At 43.5% G+C, this 22,125-nt stretch overlaps 1 protein-coding gene across 2 annotated transcripts in view; it reads right to left on the minus strand.

Moving 5' to 3' along the window:
• LOC115153336 (sodium/calcium exchanger 1) overlaps positions 1–22,125 on the minus strand; it is a 180,317-nt gene that overhangs the window by 24,627 nt on the left and 133,565 nt on the right. Inside the window, exons 3-5 of one of the 2 annotated variants that reach the window (XM_029698675.1) lie at positions 15,547–15,650; positions 2,111–2,259; positions 555–654 (exon numbers count right to left, since the gene is read on the minus strand). In XM_029698675.1, coding sequence (XP_029554535.1) covers positions 555–654; positions 2,111–2,259; positions 15,547–15,650 — 353 coding nt within the window. Of the gene's footprint in view, positions 1–554; positions 655–2,110; positions 2,260–15,546; positions 15,651–16,073; positions 16,181–22,125 lie in introns of both variants that reach the window. The other variant, XM_029698674.1, reaches the window with a different exon arrangement.

Raw genomic sequence — 22,125 nt, forward strand, 5'->3', positions numbered from 1 at the left:
AACTCGTTAAGCCAGGGAGTGTTTGGGGATAAAAGGGGGAAGCAGTCTGCATAGCAAGGCAGAGTAGGAGAGAACCAAGAGCATTATGAAGAGTGGGAGAAGAGAGATTACCATCTGTGAGATTACCATCTGTGAGATTACCATCTGTGAGATTACCATCTGTGAGATTACCATCTGTGAGATCACTATCAGTGAGATCACTATCAGTGAGATCACTGTCTGTGAGATCACTGTCTGTGAGATCACATGTTGTGACCTGGACTGTCGGACTAACACCCCTGTGTATCGGACCGGATTGGCTGAGGACCTGAGTGTGAGGATTACCCCTGGAAAACGGAACGGACAAAGAGAACGGTTTGTGGACTGTGAGGTGATTGGTGAATTCCTCCTTCTTTCCCCGTGTACGAAAATCCCAAATAAACTTCCCCTTTGCATTCTATTTGTGCTACTGGTGCCTGTTTTGTTATTGAACTTGGTGACGTGGAAACCCCACACCCTTGATCTTGCTACAGCACACACACACACACGCGCGGCGGTCAAAGCATTCAACTCACCGGCGCTGACAGTGATGGCCTCGATGAACTGGTCTCTCCAGCTGTTAGTCCCCACCAGCAGGGCCAGGTTTGTCTTCTTAATCAACTTGTCCACAGTGTTCTGCACAGGGAACACCAAACACATGGAGTTCAGGAAGAACATATTGGGGAAATGCATATAGAAAAGCAAGGGCATCTAGTCCACAAATTCATATAGGGCACATGACTATTTCTGTCTTTAAAACCTATGTACTTGTCTGCAGTAAGCATGTATTTAAAATAAACAACGAGGGTAGAGAGCTTGGGTGTTGTAAGTACTGCCTCGGCCATGTAATGTAACTGCTATAGTAGCCAAGAGCCAGTCCTCGGGAGCTAGTTGACGATGCTGTCCACATACTATGATAATAACATCGGCCAGGATAGAGAGCGGAGGTTCAGTCTGTTACTGGACCTTTAGCTGCAATCCTCTCTTTGATAAAGGCTGCTTCCCAGAGGACAGGTGCAGGCGCTCCTAGAGTACACTCAGGAAATCAATCCTCATCACAGCCTGTATAGATTCAAAAACAAGAAAAACTGGATTTCTCTCCCTACAGAAGGAAACAACTCCTCCTCGATCCATCCCTTCCACCACCCCTCCTTCACTCCTGGGATGACAGCTGGATAGTACCCCTCTCCTCCTCTGTCCATCCCCTTCTGTCTTCCCTCACCATCAGAAGGAAAATCCGATATTCCCTTCTCTGGAAGGAAACGTCAATGGTAATTGAATTGACTGAAGCTTTGGAAAGTAAATGGTGGGATGGTTTATAAAGGAATGGACAACTACACTACTCTCTCCAGCTCTGCTAAGGTCTCTGATATAACATATTGATATTTGGAGAAATAGACGGACAGCCTCATCTACTGTCCAATTCCTAGCAAGGTGTGTTGGATCGAAGTTGTGCAAAGAAGAGGAAGAGAGAGAAATCTACTGTCTGCAAATCACCTACTTCCTCATTCCTATCTGTTAGCCCCAGGCAAGGGATTCTGGGTCTTGGTTGACGTTAATCTTAAAGCGGAAAAGTTGCAGACTACCGTCTGAAAGTTGAAGCACTTTTGAAGCAGCCACTCGCTATGACTGAGGTTAGACACAATTAAACTCTCCAGCCCCCCCCCCCCACCCCCCCAGGATACAGAGTCCTTCAGCCAGCTATAGGATCCATAGGCCCCCTCCCTCCCATAGCCTCCCACCCAACCTCACAGTGAGAGCCACTCCAGTAAGAACAGGAGACGATCCGTCAAGTGCTCACAAGCATCCACCCATCAGTCTGAAGAGTGTGTGTGGGCGAGAGGGAGAAAAAAGCATTTGCGTGTGCGGACACACACACACACAAACACACACACACACAGACCTTAATATTCATGATAATCACATCTGTGTTTGTCTGAAGAGTGTGTGTGAGTGAAAGAGGAGAGCATGCACATACACAGTTATATCACCCCATGATTACTACATATGCGTGTATGTCTATCTGAGTCTCTGAGAAGTGCATTACGTGAGAGAAAGGAAATGGAATATGTATAAATACACGAGCACACACCTTAAACTCATAGGATTCCTCGATGATGATTTCAAGTTTGACGTGATCCCCAAGCATGGGTCGACCCATATCAGCGATGCGTTGCTCCTCATCATCCACTCCTGTTAGCGGCACCACCTCTTCCACCTCTTTCTCAGCCACCTCTGTAGCTGAGAGACAGAAGACGGTGGATTGTGACTGACGCCCATGACAACTGACATTTTATGTAGTAATATTGTGGAAGCCGTCGACATGAAAGTGGTACATGTAAGCAGTAAGGCAGGCGGGGGTGTGGTATATGGCCAGTATACCACGGCTAAGGGCTGTTCTTATGCACGAAGCAACGCGGAGTGCCTGGACAAAGCCATTAGCCGTGGTATATTGGCCATATACCACAAGCCCCCGAGGTGCCTTATTGCTATTATAAACTGGTTACCAATGTAATTAGAACAGTAAAAAAAAGGTTTTGTCATACCGATGGTATACAGTCTTATATACCACGGCTTTCAGCCAATCAGCATTCAGGGCTGGAACCACCCAGTTTATAATGCAGTGTAAAATATGCTTTCTTGTTTTTCCTCACATATTTACTTATTTAACCCTTATTTAGCCAAGTAAATTATGGTGAGCAAAATTCTCTTTGACAGACAGACTAAATGGTTGTTTCAAGAAAAACAAGATGATTGTAACCCTTACAGCTCCCACCCCCCAGAAGTAGAATAGGTCATTGTGCAGGTGAAAGTAAAAGCTGTTTAGCTCCGACCCTCCACTCCCCCCTCCCTCCCTCCCCCGTCGCCCACCACCTCCAAGCCATCATATTCATCACAGAGAGAGGCAGCCGAGGTGTGCTTCCACGTTCCCAGCAAGGGAAATGAGAATACTATGGGAATGGGCCCTGCAGTCTCTCCCTGATAGATGGGCTCATTCCACTGGGTCAGAGTGGTGCTGGGCGTAGGGTAGGATGGAGGGAGAGAAGAGGAAGAGGCTTATGATGATTGCTGAGGTGATGGGGTAGCAGGGAGGGATAACAGCAGGGGGGATGGGACAGGTTAACGTCAATGGGTTCATGGTGGGTTTACGGTGACACAAATGATCCAGACCTGCCACACAACGAAGGTACATAAGACATAGAACCAATAAAGCTATGCAATCATCCATGCATATACCTTTGACCACTATTCGAGGAAGACCTGGCTGCTTGACTTGAAAAAAAAAAACATATTGTGCTATTCTCCCGCTCCTGCTGGAGGCTGCTATTTATGATGTGGTGTCATTAAGGCTTTGAGGGAAACTATTTCTTATCGTTAGTAGAAGGATTGAACCCATCAATGAGTTGCCATCGTTTGTAGTTTTCTCTTCATCCTGGTAAATGTGCATGTATCTCTGTCACAGTGGAAGGATCTCAGTAGAGGTCTCACTCAGCGTGGAGCAGCTAGGTCGTGTCAGTGGGTAACAAATGTCCTCCTCACTGACCTCTAACCAGTGTGGAACACACTGCCTACTAGTGTCAGCCTCAGCCCCGCCACCCTCAAACTGATCAGAGGTCAGTGAAGAACAAGGTGTAGTGGTCTGGGTGTATCTGGTGCAGAGGAGTCAGGCGCAGGACAGCAGAGATGAGTAACACAAGTAACTTTACTCAAATATTCCAATAACATGTCGTAATACCGAGCCCACAAATAACGGACCGAACATACATAAAACAATCACTCACAAACACAACATGGGGAACAGAGGGTTAAATAATAAACAAGTAATTGGTTGAGTGAAGCCAGGTGTGTAAGACAAAGACAGAACAAATGGAAAATGAAAAATGGATCGGCGGCGGCTATAAAGCCGGTGACGTCGACCGCCGAACGCCGCCCGAACAAGGAGAGGGACCGACTTCGGTGGAAGTCGTGACACAAGGAGAGTGCATCTCAGCTACATGTATGGTAAATCTGCAGGGCTTCCTTGAAAAGAGACCCTGGTCTCAATGGGACTCCCTGCCTAAATACAGGAGAAGTGGATTCTACAGTGGACAACTGCACCACACTGCCAATAGTGAGGAAATCCTAATGGCATACATTTATTACTCATATTTTATGGCTCTTCAAATCCACAGGAATGCATTTGGAAATAAATAGAATTGAAAACTTAACCAAATATGACAACTTAAAAACGTTCAAAATGCCATGTTGGATGAGTGTACAGTACACCCATCATTAAAGGCCCAATGCAGCCATTTTTATTAAATCATTTCTGGGTAACAATTAAGTTACTTACTGTGATTGTTTTAAATAAAAAATTAATAAATAAAGGATTCTTAGCAACAGCAATTTCTAAAGCAAAAATTTGGGAGTGGTCTGAGTGAGGAGGGGAAAATGGAAATCTAGCTGTTAAAGGAAAACTCCACCCAAGAACTATCTGTGGTATTTGATTCGTTGGTCCATTGTTGACATAATCCCAAAATGTTTTGCTTGTCAGTACTCAAGTTTTCAAGATATGCAACTTTCAAATTACTGAAATTATCCCTGTATGGTGCATTTTGCAGTTACATATCTACATCATACAGGATGATTTCTGTATTTTGAAAGTTACATATCTTGAAAACAGACTTGAAATTTCAGGTGTTTTTTCAACTCCTACACTAAAAGAACATTATCATAATTTTCACACTTTCACAGTATTGTTCCAACCTCATAGCATGGAAACACTGTATATATAAACACAGGAAAATCACATGTTTGACTTCACTGGACCTTTAAGCTATGCGGTCAGTCTAGACCTTTTACAAGCCCTCCAATGATATATAAGAGAGGATTAGATCATAATGACTCCATTTTGATGACTCCATCATAAAGACTCCATTTTCCAGATCTTGTCAAGTGTGGTTAAATCATGAGATGATTAAAGGCCTATTTGCTGAGGTATTCTCCACTTTGATAATATCATTAGGGGCTGATATGTGTATGTTGGCAGAGGGATATCAAGCTGTGTTCGCCATTAGGTTTGTCAGAGGTGTATTTGGTGGAGGGATTCTCACTGGTATCCAGGTAGTTAGCTACGATGTTACTGTGACAACTTGAATGCCTGTGCAGCTGGTTGAGCAGTATAATACAATAACACTGTGCTGCTGTGATGGTCTGTTCATAGATAATAGTGGAGGGAGGGGAGAATTAGGACAGAAAACCACCACAGGCTTACAGAATCAAGATCCAAGAGCATTTTCTGTGGACATTCTAACAGCAAAGCCATTGTTGTGTCAATGCTTCCCCTATATTCATTTAGCAGTGATAACAACGATATATACTGTACAAAAATATAAATGCAACATGAAACAATTTAATTGATTTTTCTGAGTTACAGTTCATATGAGGAAATCAGTCAATTGAAATACATTCATGAGGCCCTAATCTTTGGATTTCACCTGACTGGAAATACAGATCTGTTGGTAAAAAATAAATGGGCCTCAGGATCTCGTCACGGTATTTTTATGCATTCAAATTGCCATCGATAAAATGCAAATGTGTTCATTGTCCTTAGCTTATGCCTGCCCATACCATAACCCCACCGCCACCATGGGGCACTCTGTTCACAACGTTGACATCGACAAACCACTCGCCCACACGACGCCATGCACGTGGTCTGCGGTTGTGAGGCTGGTTGGACATACTGCCAAATTCTCTAAAATTACGTTGGAGGCTGCTTATGGTAGAGAAGTTAACATTCAATTCTCTGGCAACAGCTCTGGTGGACATTCCTGCAGTAGCATGCCAATTGCACGCCCCCTCATCTGTGGCATTGTTGTGTGACAAAACAAGACATTTTTGAGTGGCCTTTTATTGTCCCCAGTACAAGGCACCTGTGTAATGATCATGATGTTCAATTAGCTTATTGATATGCCACACCTGTCAGATGGATGGATTTACTTGGCAAAGGATAAAATACTCACTAACAGGAATGTAAACTAATTTCTGCGCAAAATTTGAGAGAAATAACCTATTTGAGTGTATGGAACATTTCTGGGATATTTTACATGGTGTGTTTATATTTTTGTTCAGTGTATATATACACTTAACGAATATTTCTACCAAGACGCACTTTTAAAGGGATAGTGCGAGATGTTGTCAATTAAGCCTGTTTTCTACTTACCCAGAGTCAGATCAACTCTTGGATACCCTTTTTATGTATCTGTGTGTCAACTAGCATTAGCCCAATGACAGGAAGTGTATGGGAACAGCTAGCATTATACCTGTTCCCATAGACGTCCAGTTGTTATGCTAACGCTAGTTAGCAATAGCTCGGAAAACTATATTCAACTTCCTTTAAAAATTCTCCCTATGGTGCCGTGGCACGCATCAGTTATATTTCAGATGGTGTCAACATCATATTTGTATGCATTTTGGAGTAGAATGCCCTTTTAAAAAGGCACCAGAAGTGGCATTCTCACAGTTCTACAAAACAATATCTCACCCACACACCCACTACCTTTGCCACCGCTGCTGAAAAAAATCCTAGGGGAACACTGCAGTGTTCTACAGCATTCTACATGTGCTCTGTGAGGCTCTGTCACTACATTATACAACTTGTCAAGTTGTGAGAGGAAGATGTTATGTCATACCATGACCTAGTTGTCACCCCCCTGAACCCATAGGCCCATGATGACATCACTATAAGCTGACATGACTTTGTAGTGAAAGGATATGGGCCTACTGTGACTTGTCCTATTAAACTGTGTGAATTCAAATCCAAAATGAAGAATATAAAACAGACAATGTCTTGGAGACTGGGTATGGATATTGGAACAATGTTTGGAGAAAAATCCTGCTGTTATCTAATACAAACCACACAGGGTTCTATTGCCTCTATGCTCCTTCCTTCCTTCCTTCCTTCCTTCCTTCCTTCCTTCCTTCCTTCCTTCCTTCCTTCCTTCCTTCCTTCCTTCCTTCCTTCCTTCCTTCCTTCCTTCCTTCCTTCCTTCCTTCCCTCCCTCCCTCCCTCCCTCCCTCCCTCCCTCCCTCCCTCCCTCTTTCTCTCTCTCTCTCCCTCATTCTCTCCAACTCTCTGGGGCGTGTGGCGGTAATTCAGAACCACCGCTGTCCCACGGCCTAGTGCAGTGATCTGATTTGGTGCGATGGGAACCATTCAGAATGACATTTCCAGTTCGCAGCCCGGCGGTGCATTGTGGGTTAACATCAGCCCCAAAGCCATTGGTTCCCCTCCGTCGCACCACCATGGGGCCATTCAAACCCAGTCACACTGGCGCAAGCAGAGGAGGGCAGAGGTAGAGGGGCCAAATCAGGACCAAAAGACTATGAAGGAGGATATTGGAGCTACTTTTCCCATTATAAGGGTGCTTTAGTATGGCTCGGTGACCAACCAAATGTGTACTGTATATGCTTCTGTCTTGACTATGTGCCGGATGAACAATGAGATTATTAATCTCACAGCGACAACCTGGATAAATAAATATGCTTTCAAAATGTGTGAAATTAACCGGTGCAGCTCAACATAGCCTATTACTGACTGAGTGGGCTGAAAACGCTACAAAACGGTGTCCAGGGCCAAATCACGCCAGCTGAACAGCATGTAAGCCTTAATTACCATGAGAATGTGGTGTTAACTCTGTCTAATGAGTGACTTAATGAACTCAATTAAAGAAGATGTGAGTCTCAGGTGTAATTACTACAGCCGCAGTAACCTTGTTATCCATCCCCTTCCTCAGAGTGCTGGCTACCGCACCGTGCCACCACAGAATACATCTGACTGACACTGGAGGGAAGGAGGTCTGGAACGCTGTGTTTTTCTATATCACTGTGGCTCTCAATCATCCATTCGACATGCTAGGAGAGATGTTTGGTTAAGCCTCCTGTGTGTTTCTCTCTCTCCCTGTTTTTTTATCTGCCCTCTTCCTACCTTCGTTTCTCTCCCTCTATGTGTTTCTCTGTTGTGTTAGTCTCAGTGTGTGTTCCTTGTGCTTCCATCGATGCTTCTCCAACGTCTGTGGTTGAGCGGAGTTCAAACGTGCACATGCGCCTTTTTGGAGAAAAGATATTCTCTCTCTTCTTTTTCGTCGGGAGGAAGAATGCAGAAGGCTTAATGCGAGCTGACGGCTGTGGGCCATCGCGAGGTTGCCATGCTTTGATAGTCTGGTTTCAGAGGAGAACAGAGAACATCTAAACAGAGCGAGGGGAAGATGAGCGTATCTAGAGAGGGGTGTAACAAGATCCCCTACCAGTCCAGTCCAATCCATCCCCCACCTCTGTCTTTAGACGAGCTAGGGAGTGTGTGTGTGTGTGTGTGTGTGTGTGTGTGTGTGTGTGTGTGTGTGTGTGTGTGTGTGTGTGTGTGTGTGTGTGTGTGCGTGCGTGCGTTTGTGTGCCTGCATTTGTGTATATGTCTAGAACCACCCAGTCTGGAGAATGCTCTCATTTGGTTCTGTTTAGACTGAGCCATGTAATTTGTTTAGCTTTTTAAAGTAGAGCTTTTCCACAAGAGTAAAGCACAGTCCACCCTGTCATCCAGAGTCAGACTGTATCCACTGAAGCCTATCTGACTGCAGGGATGAGGCCTAGTGAAAACAATGGAATTCTATCCTACTTCAAAGGACACTAACAGTTAAGAGGCAGTCTAAACAGCATTTGGGTCTCATGTCTTGGGCTATCTTGAGCATGTGGACGATTTGAAGCTTTAAAGCTGAATAGCATCTGTATTATATTCCAAATAATTTAATACAAATGTGCATGTTGTAGAGTTTTTAAATGATATTAATAATCCAGTACTGATACTCTCCCAAACTATGGAGGACAGAGTATCATTATTATCCTGTGGAGAGCCAATAGTGTTCTCATTAACTTTTTTCAGAGAGGGTTTGGACAGTAGCTCACTCCAGAAATACTGTAGCAGGTGTGAAATTGCTGCAAAGATGTGGACAGAATCATTATTACACTGGGTTGTTTCAGTATTTCATTTTTAACTTCTCTAGGGTAGGGGGCAGTATTTTGACGTCCGGATGAAAGGCGTGCCCGTAGTAAACTGCCTGCTACTCAGGCTCAGAAGGTAGGATATGCATATTATTAGTAGATTTGTATAGAAAACACTCAGAAGTTTCTAAAACTGTTTGAATGATGCCTGTGAGTATAACAGAACTCATATGGCAGGCAAAAACGTGAGAAAAATGCAACCAGGAAGTGTGGAAATCTGAGGTTTGTTGTTTTTCAAGTGATTGCCTATACAGTATACAGTGACTTAGGGTTCATTTTGCATTTCCTAAGGCTTCCACTAGATGTCAACAGTCTTTAGAACGTTGTTTCATGCTTCTACTGTGAATAGGGAGAGAATAAGAGCTCCTGGAAGTAGATGAGTGAGAAAATAACATGAGCTCAGAGGCGCGTGCTCACGTGAGTGTTAGCTGTGTTCCTTTTCTTGTCCGGTTGGAATATTATGGAAGATTTATGATAAAAACATCCTAAAGATTGATTCTATACATCGTTTGACATGTTTCTACAAACTGTAATGGAACTATTTTGACTTTTCGTCTGAATTTAATGCGCGAGCACAGCGCATTTGGAGTACTCGACCGAACGCGCGAACAAAAAGGAGGTATTTGGACATATATATGGACTTTATCGAAACAAATTAACATTTATTGGGGAACTGGGATTCCTGGGAGTGCATTCCGACGAAGATCATCAAAGGTAAGTGAATATTTATAATATTATTTCTGAGTTTTGTTGACTCCACAAAATGGCGGGTTTGGTTTCGTGTCTGGACGCTGTACTCAGATTATTGCAAAGTGTGCTTTTTGAAATCTGACACAGAGGTTGTATTAAGGAGAAGTGTTTCTATAATTCTTTGAATAACAGTTTAATATTTTATCAACGTTTATGATGAGTATTTCTGTAAATTGATGTGCTCATTCACCGAACGTTTTGGGAGGCAAAACATTTCTGAACATTACACGCCAATGTAAAATAGGGTTTTTGGATATAAATATCAACTTTATCGAGCAAAACATACATGTATTGTGTAACATGAAGTCCTATGAGTGCCATCTGATGAAGATCATCAAAGGTTAGTGATTCATTTTAGCTGTATTTCTGTTTTTTGTGATGCCTCTCCTTGCTTGGAAAATGGCTGTGTGGTTTTTCTTGTCTAGGTGCTGTCCTAACATAATCTAATGCTATGCTTCGCTGTAAAGCCTTTTTGAAATCGGACATACAGCCTAAATTTTTCCACATACAGCCTAAATTATTATTTTTTTAATCCTCAGCAATCTAGACACAATACCCCATAATGACAACGTGAAAACAGGATTTTAAACTTTTGCAAATGTATAAAAAAAAATATATACCATATTTACATAAGTGTTCAGACCCTTTGATATGAGACTCGAAATTGAGAATCAGGTGCATCCTGTTCCATTGATCATCCTTGATGTTTTTACAACTTGATTGGAGTCCATCTGTGGTAAATTCAATTGAATAGACATGATTTGGAAAGGCACATACTTGTCTATGTAAGGTCCCACAGTTGACAGTGCATGTCAGAGCAAAAACCAAGTCGTAAGGTCGAAGGAATTGTCCGTACAGCTCCGAGACAGGATTGTGTCGGGTCACAGATCTAGGGAAGGGTACCAAAAAATGTCTGCAGCATTGAAGGTCCCCAAGAACACAGTGGCCTCCATCATTTTTAAATGGAAGATGTTTGAAACCACCAAGACTCATCCTAGTGCTTGCCACCCGGCCAAACTGAGAAATCGGGGGAGAAAGGCCTTGGTCAGGGAGGTGACCAAGAACCTGATGGTCACTCTGACAGTTCACTCTAGAGTCACTCTAGAGTTCCTCTGTGGAGATAGGAGAATCTTCCAGAAGGATAACCATCTCTGCAGCACTCCACCAATCTGGCCTTTATGGTAGAGTGGCCAGATGGAAGCCACTCCTTAGTAAAAGGCACATGACAGCCCACTTGGAGTTTGTTAAAAGGCACCTAAAGACTCTCAGACCATGAGAAACAAGATTCTCTGGTCTGTTGAACCCAAGATGGAACTCTTTGGCCTGAATGCCAAGCGTCACGTCTGGAGGAAACCTGGCATCATCCCTACGGTAAAGTATGGTGGTGGCAGCATCATGCTGTGGGGATGTTCTTCAGCGGCAGGGACTGGGAGACTAGTCAGGATTGAGGCAAAGATGAACGGAGCAAAGTACAGAGAGATCCTGGATGAACACCTGCTCCAGAGCACTCAGGACCTCAGACTGGGGCGAAGGTTCACGTTCCAACCGACCCTAAGCACACAGCCAAGACAACGCAGGAGTGGCTTCAGGACAAGTATCTGAATGTCCTTGACGGGTCCAGCCAGAGCCCAGGTCTCTGGAGAGTCCTGAAAATAGCTGTGCAGCAACGCTCCCCGTCCAACCTGACAGAGCTTGAGAGGATCTGCAGAGAAGAATAGGAGAAACTCCCCAAATACAGGTGTGCCAAGCTTGTAGCGTCATACACAAGAACACTTGATGCTGTAAATGTTGCCAAAGGTGCTTCAACAAAGTACAGAGTAAAGGGTCTGAATACTTATGTAAATGTGATATTTCCGGGGGGTTTTAACAGTTTTTGCTTCGTCATTACTGGGTATTTGGTGTAGATTGATGAGGAGGGAAAACAAATAAAAACATTTAGAACAAGGCTGTAACGTATCAAAATATGTAAAAAGTCAAGGGGTCTGAATACTTTCCGAAGGCACTGTGTATAAAGTGTAATATTGGGATGCAAGCTCAAACTCTATATCTGACATATTACAGGTGTCTTCTTTTTGTAAGCCCATAACCATGTATGTGAGGTGTATACTTTTGTTTCAAAGTAGATTTGTTTAAGACTACCAAGAAACACTCTGTGTGACCCTGGTTTAGCACAAGCAGTAAAATGTTTTAATAATGGCTATTGCTGCAGAGACGAGGTGAATTTTAGTACAGTACATTAGTAATGCTAGTAATTGCCCTTGATGGCTACAGTTTTTTGGGCAGGTGGGGGGTTATTTCCACCAAATCTTCAGTGGATTGAATCCCAAACTATTATGTGAAGAACAAGCTAGTGGTGTGAGACTATTCCTGGAGGGATGAGTGCACTTGAAGGCTAGGGCAACTCTCTCTAAAACTCCATCTTCAGTCTAGCCAATTAACCATAGACATAAACATTTTCCATCCCTGTCTCTCTAATGTGCCGGCTATAATTAGTCTACTACTTTTACCAACATATTACAAATCTCCCATACACAGGGTAAATGCATATTTACATTAACCATTTCATAAACATAGTTTAGTTTTATTGTAATTAATGAACCCACACATTTTCAGTCTCATTAGCTCAGTACAGGCGACACATACCAGTGCATCGTGCGGTTCTTATAGATACCAGATTCACCGCCTTCTTTTTATAGAGACCTGCCGCTACGGGAAGACAATTATGCTATTCAAGTCATTAGCCGCAAGCCCTCCAGACACTAGTTTCAGACCACTGCTTTAAGACACACAAACATATTCACAACGAAGACACCCAGGGAACAAACACAAGGCACTTACAAGCAATTGAGAACAGAGGAGATAAAGAAATAAGAGCGGGGGAGAGACAGGGCGGGCAGGGGGATGAAACATGCAGATGATGAAGGCGGGGATCCAGATGACACAGAGGAGGATCGTATAAAGACCCCAGTCACATGCAGTTCTGCTACACCAGGCCAGGCTGCTGTCAGCACGGATCACTCACTCCGACATGAAGAGAGGCATGCTGGGAGCGATGCTGGGGCCTGGGGTTCTTTGGAAGGCCACACTGTCTGTCTGTCTGCCTGCTTGTCTGTATGTGTCTTAATGCCTGACTATTGTGCGGTAAGTATAAAAGGTAAATTATATCAGACATGTTTCTGTTTGAGTGAACGTAGGTTACTTTTCATTAAAACATTTTTTACACCTAACTCCAGTCCTCTTTCTTTGGAATTGATTGCACATATTTGAAGTAGTACATCACTAAGTACATCACATGAAGCGCTGCCAAATTTCTGTCTATAAAAGAAAGCCCAATCTCCGTAATGCACAAGGATTGAGAGAGATAATTGCGAACAAACACTTTGCCAGCCTTCAATCTTGTTTTGGTTGTGTTTCCCTCTAAGGCAATCAGAGTTTCACATTAATTAGTGGCTGTGTTTGTCAGGGGAAGCGGAGGTACTTCAGGGACTGCAGCTGTTTGCCTTTCCACGTCCGCATGGAGCCTTTGCTGTGTCAGTGGGTCTTAAAACAGTGTCTCTCCTCAGTCTCCCCACACGAGTGGAGGCTAGTGATTCTAACGGAGCTAGCTGTGTTAACGATGTTGGCGGGGCTCTGATAAAAGAGGAGGCACTAATTAGTCTTTCCTTGTTGGGCTGTCAGTAAGTCATCGCCCATTCTTTCTGATCGCTCCCTCCAAAGGCCTGCTGGGGATTCATGGACTACATCTGTGGCTGTGTGAGTGGAGACACATACACGCATGTGCACACGCCCCAGTGGAGGCTGGTGTGATGAGCTAAAGGAGGATGGGCTCATTGTAATGGCTGGAATGGAATAAATTGATCGGTATCAAACACGTCACACAAATGGAAACCACATGTTTGACTCCGTTCCATCAATTAAAGCAATTAAAACGAGCCCATCCTCCTATAGCTCCTCCCACCAGCCTCCACTGAAACACACACACACACACACACACACACACACACGTGAGTACAAGGACACACACGCACAAGTATACACATACATACACAGAGACACATGCACACACACATGCATGCACGCGCAAGCACACAGTCACAAATACACACACACACACACACACATAAATTCAGACAAAAGCAGACACACCTGCCAACCTAATAGACAGACAAACAAATGTAGACACACACTAGCTGTTAGGAATGCATACTGTATGCATCCCCACACTAACCAATCATATGCGCATACACACCAAACACACACACACACACAAACACCGAAAGCAGTGAGGATGAGAATAGTTTGTTTTTGCTGTGTTCTCATTCCAGGGGAGCATAACTCAAACATGTTGATCCAGCAGCGCTCAGCTGGCCTGAACTGAGCAGTTCAGCGGTAGTTACAGTCTTCTCACATCAAATAGCTCCCTCCATAACCGTGCTTGTTAAAGATAACGCTAGAATAGAATAATTAGTCCACAGAATTTATGGCCATTACTGTGGTCTGTCAGAGCCTTCCCCTCGGACACATAATGGCCGCCCAGAGACGCAGTCTCCTGTCTTCGGGCCTATATCCCTCACACTGCTGTGCAGTTAGCCAACTATAACAGGAAGTGGCAGGGAAACCAGGGGACAATAATCACCACATAACAGAGGAGACTGGGTAGGGACACTGTTGGGCTTAATCAGAAGGACAGAAGGGACATCAGGGGGACCAGTAGGTTGGTCATAAAACTCCCAGCAGCCACCAGCGTCTGCAACGACACTAAAACACACAGCAAACAGATTAGCATCACTGCTTATGGCAGCATCTGTGTACTAATAGGTTGAATCCTATTCCTCCTGTTGTAAAATGAAGGCTTTTAAAGCTTCACCCCAGACATAGGGAAGATTGAATTGCACACCTGTAATCGTATTTGCTCTGTAATGATCTGGTATCTCTAGTCTGGTTGTGACTTTGATGTTCTATTATGGCTTGTCAGGTTGTTCTGGTTGTGGTTGTCCTGTCCTGTAATAATGTTCCATTCAACCTAACCTCTTTGATCTGCATTTAGTACCATAAATCTTTATCACTAACATGGCGCTATTAATAAATTGATCAGGAGTGATAATAACAGGAACATTCTCCATAAATATGAAGAAACAGTTAGGGTTGGAAAATTCATTAGTGTTTCAGAGTTGAGGTTAAAACTAAGAAGGTTGTTACGAGGTACTAACTGTGGTACAGGATAAACACAGTGGGACAGACACACACTCTTGGCCAGGAGTGGTGGGTGGTATAAACAATCTAATCTGTGCAATTATCTCCACTGTTTATTTCTGTCACTGCTGCTGATCCACATAACATAATGCAACCTTGTGGGAAGGATATCCTGTAAGCTTATTGTACTGATATGACATCATTAGAATGCCACATTTCCGTCGGGCATATTTTGGACACCCATTCCAGCGCACATACAGTACAAGTCCACTAATGCACTAACGCAGGGTTGTACGAGCATTGTCTTTATAGGTAGGAATTCTTTAAGGTCAGCGGACACAGGTAGTTGAGCAAAGTGAGAATCGCAGATAGCCAGGCGGGAGACAGAGAGGTGAGGAAAGGTGTGAGTACACTGAGTCAAATAGAGACTTTGGAGGAGGAGATTAGAACAGAAAAGCGAGAAAGTAACAAAGTCAAGGAGGAGAGGATAAAAGAGAAGAGGAGCCAAGTGAGCTCCAACTCCAGTGTGTTCAGTTTTCAGCACTCTCACACCTGTCCAGCCTCTCGTTCTCCAGTAGGGCGTCTGCAGCTCTAGGGTGAAGTAGCTGTGCTTATCATACTCCTCACGGTCAAGTATTTTAATGGCTATGGTCTTCCTGCAGGGACACAAGACAACAAGGCAGCTGGGTTGGAACCATGCATGTTAAACACACACATACACACACACATACACACACACACACACACACACTTGACCAGTCGTGGGAATGAGAGGTGGCGGTGACCCAAGGTGGGCCACTGAACGTTCACTTCCGCCGAGGGCACACTGAGTGGCAGATGAGCACGCTGCGTGGTGTGTGTGTGTTTGTGTGTAATTGGAAGTCCTACTCTTTCCTGTGGTGATATGAATGCTCTCTACCTACAGTAGCATCCTCCTAGCCCTCTTGGTGCCTCCTGCTGGTGTGAATGTTCAGTGCAGGGCAATGCAGCGCCGTGCAGTGGACGCCAGGCCCAGGGTCAGAGGTCAGGGTAGGAGATTCTGACCCCCCACCTGTAACCCCCAGGACTATCTTCCCCACCTTTACTGTCATTGGTCTCCATCAGGCGAGGCTCTCCCATCTCCACGTAGAAGGTCTTGTTTTTCTCGTACTCCTCGTCGTCAATGATTCTGACCTTTATACATTTGCTAAAGGAAGAGAAGAAGAGAAGAGAAGAAGAGAGAAGGAAGAGACAGTGAGGAAATGACAGGTCAGAGTATAAAAGGAGGAAACAGAGAGAGACAGAACAGAACACAGGCAGGCAGCAGGCAACAGGTAGAGACAAACCACAGTGGGTTCTGAAAGACAGCATGTGGAGAAGAGGATGGGTAGAAATCTGAGATGATTTTGAATATAAGTTTTGACCAATGATGGAAAAATCTCACTCCATCCCAATCACATATCACGCTCAAACCAAGCAATCACATTCTGAAACCACTTCATCCCTCTGCCAAATCTCTTATTACACGTGATGACAGCTATTTGGATTTCCGGCACACACACACATCTGTTGAAGTGGTCCGTCAGGTATTGACTATTCATAAGTAGATCTGAGTGTGTTTAAGGTCCAGCCCAGAGTGGGGTCTGACAAACTGATCCTAGAACTGCTAAGCTGGCACTCTGACTGGCCCAATGCATAATGACTCCTCATCACCCACGGCAACACTTTTTAATTTTTTTATTTCACCTTTATTTAACCAGGTAGGATAGTTGAGAACAAGTTCTCATTTACAACTGCGACCTAGCCAAGATAAAGCAAAGCAGTTTGACAAAATCAACAACACAGAGTTACACATGGGATAAACAATCGTACAGTCAATGTCACAATATAAAAATATATATAAAGTGTGTGCAAATGTAGTAAGGTTAGGGAGGTAAAGCAATAAATAGGCCATAGTGGCGAAATAATTACAATTTGGCATTAACACTGGAGTGATAGATATGCAGATGATGATGTGCAAGTAGGGATACTGGGGAGCAAAAGAGCAAAAATAAATAACAATATGGGGATGAGGTAGTTGGGTGGGCTATTTACAGATGGGCTATGTACAGGTGCAGTGATCTGTGAGCTGCTCTGACAGCTGATGCTTAAAGTTAGTGAGGGAGATATAAGTCTCCAGCTTCAGTGATTTTTGCAATTCGTTCCAGTCATTGGCAGCAGAGAACTGGAAGGAAAGGCGGCCAAAGGGGGTGTTGGCTTTGGGGATACTGTGAGATACTGTATGCAAAACACTTCCCCTCACAAGAGTTCACACTGTGTATCGTTCCATAGATATGCTAACACCACTCACTGGCCCATACTGTAACTTATGTCACGACAAGAGCAAATACCATTCATTTATCTGCAAAAACACAGAACCATACATTACAGATGCACTGTCTATTTGATTGGTGCAACTGCACCCATAGTCACCCTGTCTTTCAGAGAGACCTTGCAGTGTTTTGTTAACATCCAAAATCCAGATCAGAGGGATAGTTGTCTCCCTGTAACTCCCTGTACTGTTGCCTGTATAGGCAGGGTGTGAACCGACTGTTAGACTCTGCTGTTTACTGGGAGAAAAACAGCCCTGTTCTGCTGGTCTGACCCCGTAGCATTGCACTCACCACTTTTAATGCAGCATATTCCCTAAATGTAAAACACTCCTTATTATTCATTTGGTGTGTGAGTGTGTGTGCCTCTGGGTCTTTGTGTGTGCGTTCGTGTGTGTGTGTGTGTACGTGTACACGTGTGTCCTGTGTGAGCATACTAATGTTGAGGCTGAAATGCTGAATGGAAAAACACTTTTAATTGTATCTGTTTTCCTCCCCCCCCTCTCTCTCTGTCTCCTTCCCTCACTCTCTCTCTCCATGCTAATAGTGATGCCCATGGAGGGATCCTACGTTCTGATGAATTGGAAACAGTGAACCAGTGTGTTCTGATAAATCATTCCTAAAATACATCACTGCCACTTGAGCTGCCCATCTTCATCAAACTCCCTCTCTGACCCCCTCCTCCCTCCTCCCTCCTCTCGATATACAATGGCAGTCAGCTAATCCCCTCTCCGCTGCATAAAATCACTCACTCTGTTTCCCTCTGCAAGGCCCTTAATTCTCCTCTTCCTCTACAAAACCCCTCCTTGCTAGACATTTCCTCCAACATCCAGGCATCCAGATGTTCCCTTCCGCTGTATCACTGCTCAAACTAATCCAAAACACCTCATAAACACCTCCTAATAACCTCATTCGCCCCATAACAAACCCAGCTCACCTCTATCCCATTTGTAGCAGCACCAAGTGACCCCTCTCTCACCTCAAACATCTAACTACTTCCTCTCCTTAACAATACCCACAGAACACACCACTGCCAACTCTTGTAACAGGAGACAACGGATTACATTTCACATTGAATCCAAGGAGCCAGAATAAAACTGTTGATCTCTTGATGAATCAAAGGCTTGAGTAAGTCCCAGTGTTGGTTTTGGCAGCGGTCTTGGACAGAGACAATGGGCTGTTATCAGGAAGGGCAGTCGCTATTGGTTACAGATTTGGACCAGAGCCTAATCTCTTTCTATTGGTCCAGGAGTGACAAGTGGTGATATCCCAGTGGGCAAAAATTGGTTAAATCAATGTTGTTTCCACGTCATTTAAACCAAATAATTAAAGGTGATGACGTTGAATCAATGTGGAAATCTGATTGGATTTGCAAAAAGTCATCAACATAAGGGAATTTAGTATTTCTTACACACACACACACACTCACTCACTCACTCACTCACAAACACGCACACACACACACAGAAACAGAGAACATTTTTTAAGTAATTCATGTTTACACTGTACATCTGAAAAGCTGTGAAATCACACTGGCTGTGTGTATGTGTCCTCTGTTCATGTTGAGAAGGTTGTGAGACCTCCGGCCCCATAGGCCAATCAAAACACCAGATGTCCTTGCAGTTTGATTGGCCCCACACTGGGACAACAGTACAGTCAGCCTGGAATCACAAAGCGCCTGGCATGGGAGACCTTCAGAAAATGACTCTGCCCTCACCCTCACAATTTCACAGGCATTACCCTTATTTTCCACTCCTCCACTAAGAGAAGAGTGGTCATTGCTGTACACATCAGGCCCATATAGTCAGGGTGTAGGAGCAGCTGTATGAAATGCCCATGGAGAGAGGCAGCAGAGGATGGAGTGAGAGAGATAGAAAAAACCACAGCCTCTTTCACAGCTCTTAGTGTATGTGACCAATATAAAAATTGTTCTCTCTCACTCTCTCACACACTCACACTCTCACTCTCTCTCTCTCTCTCTCTCATTTTCTCTTGTATTCATGCCATTCTACCTACGCCCAGGGATTACTAACATAATGAAACCTGAACACAGAAATTCCACCCACATCCCAAAAAGAGGGGAGTAGACGAAAGGTAGAAGAAGAGGAAGAGGAGGGAGGAGAAAAGGATATGTAATTATGACATCAATGAAGGAGGGGGACATTGTCAGTGTGATGGTGTTCAAATGTTTTTAGTGATAAAATATGATCAATTATCCAATTAGGCTAATGTTAATTTACCAATGTTCACCGCTGATTACCTTTCATTAACTGGGGGAAATGCACAGTGGGGGGTTAATTCCTCAATTATAGTAGGGTTAAATCATAATTAAATTACATAAGTAATGCTTTGGGTATATTTAAATAATAAAGTGAAATGCAAAAAGAAGAATAAAACTCCAACTCTTACAAACAGTCTGTTATTTATCTGGCAGATGAACATTTATTGAATAGTGAATATACATCTGTTGTAGGGATCGATTCTACGGCCAATCTGACACTGTTACTTGAGAGGAGAGGTGGAAAGTACACAATCTTTGGATTAATAAATAAGTTCATGTTTTTTCATTCATCCTTTTCAATGACAAATCCATGCACTCTACAGTACATCCCTGGGTTGTTACAGCAACGCAGTGTTTGGTCACCAAAACAGCTCTAGTGTAGATTGTTTCCAGATCTTGGCAAAATGGTTCTGTAGTGACACAGTAGAGTACATCATTAGGTTAGGATAGAGTGAGATAGATGTGTGTGTGTGTGTGTGTGTGTGTGTGTGTGTGTGTGTGTGTGTGTGTGTGTGTGTGTGTGTGTGTGTGTGTGCAAAGCTGACCCCTAGTCCCTCATGGCTGTGTGTGTGTGTGTGTGTGTGTGTGTGTGTGTGTGTGTGTGTGTGTGTGTGTGTGTGTGTGCGTGCGTGCGTGTGTGCAAAGCTAACCCCTAGTCCCTCATGGCTGAGTGTGTATGTGTGTGTGTGTGTGTGTGTGTGCGTGCGAACACAGAGGTGTGAGCTGCCAGGAGCTTACATAAAACAGTGCTGATAATGAAATATGACATTTGTGCCGGATGAGGTTCACATACGCAAGGTGAGACTCGTGGCTCCTATTGGCCCTGGAGCAGTTACGGAGACACTGTACAGTACTTCTACTGATGGAAGGAAATCACATCACACAATCCCCTAAACACATTTAGGTATACATGCAGTCACACACACTGTAGCTAATCCATCCATGGAAATAGGAAACAGTGAAATGGGATGTTGGCTCTTATGGCTGTATAGTTACAGAGGGCAATAACATTCACCAAACAGACAGTTTCAGCACAGCTTTCATTTCATATCATGTGTTTATTGGGAGTACTAGAGCAAGTCTATATTGTACACGATCAGTTTCATATCCAGCGCACCACCAGTGTTTCTCTAATACTTACTGGGTCATGCAATGAACATGTTCACTTCTCCATACTGTTCTGGTCATTCATCTTACTGTGTTGTGGTTGGAGCAGCGTGACAGCGTGTTAACACACAGGCGTGCACACACACACACACACACACACACACACACACACACACACACACACACACACACACACACACACACACAAGCGGTTTTTATCTCAATATCAAATCATTTCTGGGTAACAATGAAGTACCTTACTGTGATTGTTTTCATTCAAATGGTCAAAAATAATTTTGCTAGGACTGTCTGGGAGTGGTCTGAGTGGGGAGGGGAAAACAAAACTAGCTGTTACTGGCAGAGAGGTTTGGAACTCTCTTGCTTATTGGTCTATTACTGTAAGTAATTTACCACCTGGTGATTTCACCAGGCAGGCCAAAACTCCATCCCACAATTTCACAGTATTATTCCCACCTCATAGTGTGGAAACATCACACAGGGAAATCACGTTTCTGACTGTACTGGGCCTTTAAGGACTGGCTTCAATCAGTCACACATTTATAAAACACATTTATAAACACATTTATAAAACACATTTATAAACACATTTATAAAACACATTTATAAACACATTTATAAACACATTTATAAACCACATTTATAAACCACATTTATAAACACATTTATAAAACACATTTATAAAACACATTTATAAACACATTTATAAAACACATTTATAAACACATTTATAAAACACATTTATAAACACATTTATAAACACATTTATAAACCACATTTATAAACACATTTATAAACACATTTATAAACACATTTATAAAACACATTTATAAAACACATTTATAAACACATTTATAAAACACATTTATAAACACATTTATAAACACATATATAAAACACATTTCTAAAACACATTTATAAACACATTTATAAACACATTTATAAACCACATTTATAAACACATTTATAAACACATTTATAAAACACAAAGCCCTTAACTGGTTGACTGCAGCTCCCTGGAGCTGGCCACAGCTCAAGCCACAGGGCCGCAGCCTAATCACAGGATATAGCCATTAAATGGAAAGCTAGTTCCGACCAATCAGAGAACAGAACAGACACAACCAGCCCTCATATTACTGTATCCAGCCCATCAACCCCAGAGCCTCAGCATGCAGCTTGATGGAGCTCTGTCTGTCTGCTCATCTCTCTGCCTGCCTATCTCTGTGTCTGTGCATCTGTCAGCAGGGCTCGTACAGGGGTCTTTTTATATAGTGACATTGAGACAGGTGTGGCCTGGGGGAGATTCAACCTCTGAACCCTAGTGTGGTACCACTAGGGTGGTACACTGCCCCTCAGCGATCGTAGGGGATCACAGCC

Source organism: Salmo trutta, chromosome 18 (assembly GCF_901001165.1).
Source record: "Salmo trutta chromosome 18, fSalTru1.1, whole genome shotgun sequence".
In the NCBI taxonomy this organism is placed as follows: Eukaryota; Metazoa; Chordata; class Actinopteri; order Salmoniformes; family Salmonidae; genus Salmo; species Salmo trutta.